This window comes from Vitis riparia, chromosome 19 (genome assembly GCF_004353265.1).
Source record: "Vitis riparia cultivar Riparia Gloire de Montpellier isolate 1030 chromosome 19, EGFV_Vit.rip_1.0, whole genome shotgun sequence".
NCBI lineage: Eukaryota > Viridiplantae > Streptophyta > Magnoliopsida > Vitales > Vitaceae > Vitis > Vitis riparia.
Window position 1 is genome coordinate 24,241,331 of NC_048449.1, and position 9,112 is coordinate 24,250,442.

General features: G+C 32.5%; 1 protein-coding gene across 6 annotated transcripts; it reads right to left on the reverse strand.

The window, feature by feature from the left end:
- Window positions 1–618: 618 nt before the first annotated feature.
- Window positions 619–8,314, reverse strand: LOC117909176. 6 transcript variants are annotated; one of them, XR_004650311.1, is made up of 6 exons: window positions 8,240–8,314; window positions 7,259–7,310; window positions 3,076–5,232; window positions 1,249–1,828; window positions 995–1,135; window positions 729–905 (listed from the first exon to the last, which is right to left on the reverse strand). XR_004650311.1 is itself a non-coding variant. In XM_034823087.1 (3 exons), exon 3 carries the CDS (start codon window positions 5,213–5,215, stop codon window positions 4,244–4,246), a length of 972 nt encoding a protein of 323 aa, XP_034678978.1. In that variant the 5' UTR covers window positions 5,216–5,232; window positions 7,259–7,310; window positions 8,240–8,314; the 3' UTR covers window positions 2,997–4,243. The 6 variants fall into 6 exon arrangements, 1 of the variants encoding a protein (XP_034678978.1); XR_004650310.1 differs by having other exon boundaries at window positions 729–1,135; window positions 3,994–5,232; XR_004650309.1 differs by having other exon boundaries at window positions 729–1,135.
- Between the last annotated feature and the right edge of the window lie 798 nt (window positions 8,315–9,112).

A 9,112-nucleotide genomic window follows, 5' to 3' on the forward strand; every position in this document is an offset into this window, starting at 1 on the left:
TAAAGTTGTTCTTGTGTCACGCCATAGTCACTGTATGCATAAAGTACCTCACTATTAATTACATGAAACATAAGACGTGAGTAATTTTTTTTTTTTTTTTTTTATAGACAAACCCATAATTATAGTGTTCTAAGAACAATACTTGCTAAACTTGTGATTTGGGACTAAACTAGGATTTTTTGACTCATCAAAGACATAGTCGGCAACATGTGTCTCTTCCTTAGTCAACCTTTTGTATTTTGATACACATAATTATACAAAAGGTAACTTGCACGCATCTGCTCGTTGCCTATGACGACGTGCTTTCATTTTTACTCTTTGTGGTGCAACATCCACATTGTTGCCCAGGCACAATTGCACTAACACCAACATATTGTGTGTCCTAGGGTGAAAGTGATCCTCGTTTGCAAAGAACATACCCTCTTCTACATTGGGTCTTTTCGACACCTCTTCATTTGTACATCCAATGTCATCTTCAAAATATCTTATTTGACCACCAAAATGAAAAGGTGAATGTTGTGCATTATTTGTATCAAATGGTGCACCACTTGCATTCACATGTTCATGAGAACTCGACGGTTGGCCTTCATTTGTGCGATAGTGTGAAGAGGTAAAACGAGTCCTCAATAGATTCATGTCACAATTGTATGATGCAATAAGGATATTAACATGACTTTGTGCATTAGTGATTTGACATTACGAACACAAATAACCTAAGTCAAACATAATGAAGGAACATTAAATGACATATATTTAAACTAAGATTTAATATAAGCTACTCTTCATAGTCATTAGGTATGAAGGATTACATTAAAGTCTTCAATCTCATTTGGGTCAACTAGGCCATTAACTGCAAGAGCCTCATTTCTTTATGTTTGATCTTGCTCCGTTAATGTGTTAACCAACTATCATTACAAAACATGTAAATTGTCATCCCAATAATCCAATTATAATGTTAATCAATTATCTTAATATAACTAACAACTAGTTATACCTCAACTTTGCCAAATCCTCCAAGCATTTCCAACTCCAACTTTATGCGTTATTTCACCAAAAAATCGTTCCATGCAGCAATGCGAGGAGTGGTAAGTTCCACATACATGGCTGAAAAATTATATATTGAAAAGTAGAATATCTGTTGCATTATATAAGACATAATTAGTAATAACATCATGACCAACATAGTGTATAACCATTATTAAATATAAAATACTTGAACATATACGTATAAATAAAACAAATAGTTACCTGTAGAAACATCAAACACCCTTTAATCCAAACATTTTCCTTCCTCCTATGTTCATGTATAGCTTGAATAGAAAATTCTAAGACAAATTCTCTCCAATTTATGTTCCCAAGTAACTGCTCTCATGGTGTATACCATAACGAGTGACTACCTTCCAAACGAAATGTGGGTGACAATAAGGTTGCACACGTGAAAATCAAGAAGACCCGCTTAAATTCCTCAATATCATCGATGTCAACCATCATTAACTCTATATCCTTCAAACTCGACATTTGATTATCTTTAACAGTTCCCTTGTCAACAATTAACTTCCTTCCACCATGTGGGATGCCCATCGTGATCCCGACATCATGATATGTCAAAGGGACCTTTTTACCTCCAAATAACTCGAGTTGGGAATAAACAATGTTTGTGTTTTTTATCAACCAAAAATATAAATCTAAATTCACCTCCTTACAACCTAATTACAATAGCCCACCAAAACCAAGTTCTCTTATTACATCATTCTTCACTTCTGAGAGCAAATGTATTCCAAAGAGGAATCCACGGCCAAAACAACGACACCGCCTGTTCATATTATCACTGCATTAAACAACCGTAATTTATTAATAAATGAATCAAATGTTAAAGAAATGGAAAACATTTTGTTACATCATGTAAATGAAAATCATTTTCTCACACCTAAAATCAACAAATTATTGAAAAATAAATGAATTTTCTTGTTAAAAAAAATAATATTAGTTAATTAGCTAAAAAAAATTATTCAACCAATGGATTTTTAAAAAAGTACATAATAATTACTTTCCCATCAATGTCCCATTAAAAATAAACTCATTTAATATATATATATCAAAAGGAAGTATAAGGTAACCAGACAAAGGAGAAAGGCATGTCATAACATTTGGAGATGAATAATTGATGATGGTAAGATGGATTCCTGCACTCACTTTAATTGACAGCAAAAGAACAAATTAAAGGGCATGTCATAAATGTATTGTGCTGTAGAATCATATAGGAGCTTATGATAGAGTTCAAACAAAGCTAATACAGAAGTTTTATTAATGGCTCATAAGTGGAAAAAAACATGTTTGGCCACATTAGCTTCTCACTTCATAGAGAAAATGACAAATTAAAGACCATTTACATTATATAGCACATATATATGCCTTGATATGATACACTGGATTTATTTCTAGATTAATGAGAGTTGACATGTTAGAAGATAATGACCTCTCTTTATGATGTGGTCAAAGTGTATCTTGTGTTTTTATGACACCTTGTTAATGTTCTTTTTTGTTATGTTGCTACATAAAATTAGGCCTCCATCTATCATGTTCTAATATTATACAAAATCTTGATTCTATCCCATAATGCCCTTAATATTCTAGCCCATGGATGAGGTATCTTCCATCTCGTTAGCAATTCGAATTTCCATGAGTTATTAAATAAAAGAATTATTTTAGAGTCTATAAAATATAAGTCACATCATCAAATAAGAGATTAAAAATTACATGTTTTAAAGTCATAAAATGAATTATTAGTTACTAATTTAACATAGCTAATTATTCATAAAATTAAATTTTTACTATAAAAAATAATTTAGCAATTATAGAAAAACAATAAACTTAATCCTTGAATATAATTAAAAACTAAAAATGTTAAATTTTGTCTTATCATTTTCACTTTTTCATAATTAAAAATAAATAAATAAATAATATATCAATTCATATTTTGATAGGTTAACCAAAACTTTAGAAACACTTTAACCCTAATATTTCCATTCAAACATTATCAATGTCAATTCAAACACCGAATTAAATACAACTTACAGTGTTTGGAACCGCCCAAGTTGCAACCCTATTTTTCACTTGTTATTTTCTACATTGGTGGATATACCAAATTGGTAATATCTTCACCCATGGAGTACCACATACGGACAACAATAGGAGAAATTTGCATTTATTCCATAATGACACTAACTAGTAAACTTCATTCCCCATATGTGATTAGTGTGTCATCCTTCTTCTTCACAAACAACACTGGGGCTCCCCATGGCGACGTACTTGGACGAATAAAACCCTTACCCAACAATTCATCTAACTGAGTTTTCAATTCCTTCAACTCAAGAGGGGTCATCCTATAAGGGGATACTGAAATAGGATCAGTTCCTGGGTATACTTCAATAGAGAAATCAAACTCTCTATGCGGTAGTAAACCTGGTAACTCATCTGGGAATACATCCTGAAACTTTCTCACTACTAGAATTTCTGTAATGTCCTTCTGGGCTTTCTCCTTACCACGAAAGCAAGCTAGGAAATTTATTGATCCCTTCCTCAACACATACTGATAACACGGATCGGACTGCGAAAAAGGCAAACTAACACACTTCCCTCCAACAAAGCAAACCTCAAATCCCTCTGGCAGACAAAATATTATCCTGCGACGATGACAATCAATAACCGCTTTATACACTGTCAACCAATCCATTCCCAAGATAACATCATACCCAGTCATATCCAAAATCCTCAAATCCACATTTAGTGCTCTATCTGCCAAGGTAATAACACACTCCTTGCATATTCTATCAACTCTAGAATTCGTACCCATAGGGGACTCAATAAGTAACAAATTTTCTACCCTTTCTGTTTTCAACCCCAATGCATTAGCACAAGATGCAGAAATGAAAGAATAAGTTGCACCAGTATCAAACAAAACACGCACCCAAGTACTATATACCAAAATCATACCTTCCACCAAAAGGGTGTCTTCCTCTGGCTCTATTGGGGTCAAGGCAAAAACTCTTCCTGCTGCCTGCCTTCCCCTACCTCTAGCATTTGACCCTTGAGAAGAATGGGTATGACTACTCATAGTAGTTGTCCTGGTTCCCTGCGCTGCTGGGGATAATTATGGCATCTGGTAGTAAGGCAATTGAAACTGAGGGAGCTGGAAAGACACTACTGGCTGTTGCTGAGAACTTCCCTGAGACTGAGGTTGAGCCTACTGTACACTCCGCAATGGGCAAGCCCTCCATAAGTGGTCTCCCGCTCTACAACCATAACATACTCTATTAGCAGCCACCCTCTGAGCACTCTGCTTACCTCCTGCATAGAATGAGGAATGCCTCTCAGACTGCTGAGTCCTCTGTCTCTGCTGCGGGCCCTGAGATCTCCCCTGGGAACTTTCCCCCATTCTTTGTTTCCCTTTTCTATCCCCCCTTTGCTCCCGAATTTGGTTGGTCTCCTCAATATCCTGTTCCACCAACAAAGCCCTCTTAACCAACTCAAAATAATCCCTTATTGCCAGTGAGACTAATCTGTTCCTAATAGCAAGCCTCAACCCCTGCTGGAACCTCCTAGCCTTTTCTCCTTCCTCACTGATCATCCCTAAAGCAAAACGAGACAACTCTGAGAAACGTGACTCATACTCCAGCACCGACATGGTTCCTTGGATGAGGTGCTCAAACTCCATCCTCTTGGCATGCTTAGCCACCTCCCCAAAATACTTGCCTAGGAAGATTCTCTCAAATTCGTCCCAGGTCATAACCTCAATGTCATACACCCTTTTCATTGATTCCCACCAGAAATCAGCTTTATCAACAAGCATATATGCTGCCAAACTTACCCTTCTTTCCTCAGGTATGTCCAGTCCCACCAGAATTCTTCTCATCCTCCTCAACCAATGCTCAGCTGCTTCAGTACTGGACTCTCCATTAAAAGATGGAGGCTGCATCACCATGAACCTCTTCATTGCTTCCATTTGGCTCATTGCTGGCCTTTCAGTGAGGCTCCTCCTATGTGAGTGGCCTGAATCCTCATGGCCCTGGGTACCTCCTGATCTCCTAGAGTCCTGACCTCTCATTGACTGAACAGTCTCTCTCAACTCCCTTCTTACTTCTCGGAATAGTTCTTCTCTTACTGACTCCAACTCCTCATTTCTCTCAGATCTTCCTCTTCTGGTCCTTCCCGCCATTTCAAATTTAACAATCCCTAATTCAACCACATTACCAAAGTGAGCAAAATAAATTCACATGTCCCCATTTAACAACCTCAACAACTATCAAAACTTTCACTTTCCTACAATCACAATACATAACTCAACATAATTAACATCATCATGTTCTTATTATCATCTACAAGAACCATCACAAGGCTTTTCAAACATCAAGAATCAACAATTAACTAATTTATTTAATAATAAACTCATTAACTAACACATACAGAAAATCATAACATTACATAACATTACAATACACACAACACCCACAAACATTGACCCCAAGGTATTATTGCAACCTTGGCTCTGATACCACGCTGTCACGACCCAAATTCCGGACGACCCAAAATTTGGCCCGTGACCCCAGGTCAAAGGTTTGACCCTAAGGGTTTCTCTTATTCCACGTTGGCAATCAACTAAAACACTCTGAATTGATTAAGGGGATTTTTATGAAATTTTATTTTGGAATGCAATGATGTTTATTAAATCTTGATGTGTTTGAATAAGGTTTGAAATATTGTTAGTTGGTGAGAACCTAGCGGGACTTATATGTGAAAAAAAAAAATTCAGAATGTTTTAGTTGACTGCCAACGTGGAATAAGAGAAACCCTTAGGGTCAAACCTTTGACCTAGGGTCACGGGCCAAATTTTGGGTTGCCTGGAATTTGGGTCGTGACAATTCATGTACTAAGAAACCTAAGAATACCAATTTTTTTTCACCTTTATCAATTAATGAAGAGTATTTGTTATTAGCATTAACTTACAACTTGGAGAACATAATACCAACTCTTTCACTACATAACTTGAAGAATGTTATAATGGTTCTTTCACTACATGTACAACTTGAAGAATATAATACCAGTTCTTTCTCTACATGTACAACTTCGAGAATGTAATACCAACTTTTTCACTATATTTACAAATAAATTGAGAATGTAATGTCAGCTCTTTCATTACATCTATAAAAAGCTGAGAATGTAATATCAGCTTTTTCATTACATCTATAAAAAGTTGAGAATATAATATAAGCTCTTTCATTATATCTATATGGTCATTGCTGCAATGTGAAGAGTTGTCTTATTATCATCTTTGATCCTAAAGTATATTATCTGCTTATATGAGTTTTCAAAAAACTATCTCACTATAATGATATTCCCAACATAAGCAGCACAATGAAATGTAGACCACCCATTTTCATCTACTTCTTTCATTAGAGCTTCTCCCTATCTTAGCATGTTGTTTATCATTTCTAAAGAAATAAAAAATAACAAAAAGAAAGTGTTAGAAAATTATAAAAAAAAAAAAAAAAAACACCTATTCTACTAGTGAATCCTATCATTTTATGTCCAAATTTCCCTCACATTTTATCATGCATTTGAGGAAAGGGACAATCACTACTTATGATTCCTAGTAAGTGAAATAATCATTAGAACTCGATATGATTTAGGGACTTTAGCCTAGAAATGCATGAAATTTATACTCTTGTAAAATGCTCAAGCAACTATTTTACAAATTCTTTATAGCAAGAACAATATTGAAAAGACATCCCCAAAAGTTTTTCAAATAATATTTACCCATTTTATTTTGTGAGATTTCTAGATTTACACTTTAAAAATTCTTTAACCCTCACTTAATAAGGACAAAGATGATAAATTATTTAGAAAGGGTTTTATGTTTTTTAATAATAATAAAAGAGAACATATAGGTTTGAGATATGAACAAACTCACATTAACACTACCATTGGGGTGTTTTTCAAATGCCAATATTCCTTTGAACAAAGACAAAAGACCAAAAGAGTTTCTACTTCTAGGCTCGAGAAAGCTATAAGGAGATGGAAAATTGAACATGGCCAAGAACAACACTTACAACAAATTTATAGGTCATCTGCCAAATGTGCATCTCAATTCAAATTTTATTATGATTATTACTATTACTAATATTGATAATAATGTTTCGTAAATACAACTACATTATATGAAATTATAAAGCATTATTCCCCTTAACACAATCATACATACCTTTTTCCGACTCCACTCATGCCATAGTACTTCTCACTTGTAAAAAGCAAACCTAAATTAAAAAATTAAAGAAAAAGAAGGATAAATATTTAATCTTGATTATGATACAAAGAACTAGGGTTTTAAAATATCACTTGATATTTTACCCTCACAATGCTATCATTTATGTTCTCATACATCGAACAAAATGTATTTATTGAAAGGCGAATGAAAAACAACATTGCAATCCGTGCATTTTAATTGACAAAAATAAGTAGGTATCATAGAAATTAGATAATTTCAACCTTAAGAAAGTAAAAAAATAAAAAATGGAATCCATTCCTATTGGCTGCAAAGAAAAGTTAAGAAATTGAAAAAAAATCTTCATTCAGAGAAGCCTCATGAAATCCACGTGAATTACCATCAATTTTAATTTTAAAAACAATAATAGAAGTGAGAAAAATAAATGGATTTAAAAATGAAGGCACATACACCAACACTAATGAAGGCATGCCGCATGTTCTTTCATTTTTAAAAATTTACATAAACTTTCTTTATTGTCAAATTTAAAAATAAATAAATGAATTAAATTATTTTTAAAATCTCAAATAATTATTATAATATTTCAGTTCTTTTTTTAAAAAAAAAAAAAAAAGAAGAAGAAAACATACATTTTAATTCACTTTAAAATGAACAAAATACAATAAAAATTATTTTTTTAAAACCCAATTATTAAAATAATTATGGTTTATTTTTCATTACATATATAAATTTCCTATTCACAACATATAAATTATAAAAATGAACACCATCTATGAACAAATCCCCGATCCAGTATACAAATTATTTCCCAATTTCAGATCACGCAGTTTCTTGAACCATAGAGGAAATTTTCATCCACATATGCAGAATTTCGTTGTCTTAGAAACTTAGGTAAAGCCAGGAAAAGTATTCATGAATCGAATCAGTGCAAATCAAAAGCAAGTAGCGTAAAATACTGACCGAAGATCGAGTAGAATAGGAGAAGAAACAGAGCTGTGAAGAGGTAAGACGACGACATGATGAAGATGATCTACGGCGGCTTCCGAAGGGGCAACCCCAAATTTTAGGTTATATAGGCGACCATATGTAATGAAATTACTCCTTTATCGACCCTGGCCAAAGGGAACATTCGGGGTACTTTAGTCATTTCCAAATTCCCTTTTACGGATGATTTTAAATACGAATTAAGTGCTTAAAAAGATTTGTTGGTATTTGATAAATCAACTTAATTATTTAATATGATTTAATAGCTTAATTTAAGTTATTAAATAAATTAACCATATTTAATAAAATAATTTAACATTATAATTTAAAATTATTTTTAACTTTAAGTATTAAGTCAAAATAGTTAACTTATATTTAATGTCAAATCTTTTTTGTTTTATTTGCTCACACTCATAAGAATATATTTTAAATTTATGATTTTATATTCATTACTCATTTTTTATAATAAATATTTATTTTTATTTTTATTATATTGTTTACTTTTTTATTATAAATAAATTATTATGTATTTAAATGAAAAAAATGGTAAATTTAAACTTAAATTGAAATTACATAAAGATATTATATTACATTATAGTATATAAAAACAATTTATTAATACAATATCGTATGAAAAAGTGTTAATCATCATTTAACTAATAATGAAAATAAAAAAAGTTTAACCATGTTAGGAAACTTGTTTAAACAACGATTTTTATTATTTGTTGTGATTTATAATTACTTAACATTGAATATGTTTATTGTTATTAGATTATGGTTAAATTAATTTTTAGATGTATCTATTATTTTTTAATTAAAAATTTTAAATATTTTTTTGACTTCACACCC

What these genes read in the sequence shown, in the direction of transcription:
- LOC117909176 (XM_034823087.1), bottom strand. Translation starts at nt 5,215, where the DNA reads ATGGCGGGAAGGACCAGAAGAGGAAGATCTGAGAGAAATGAGGAGTTG.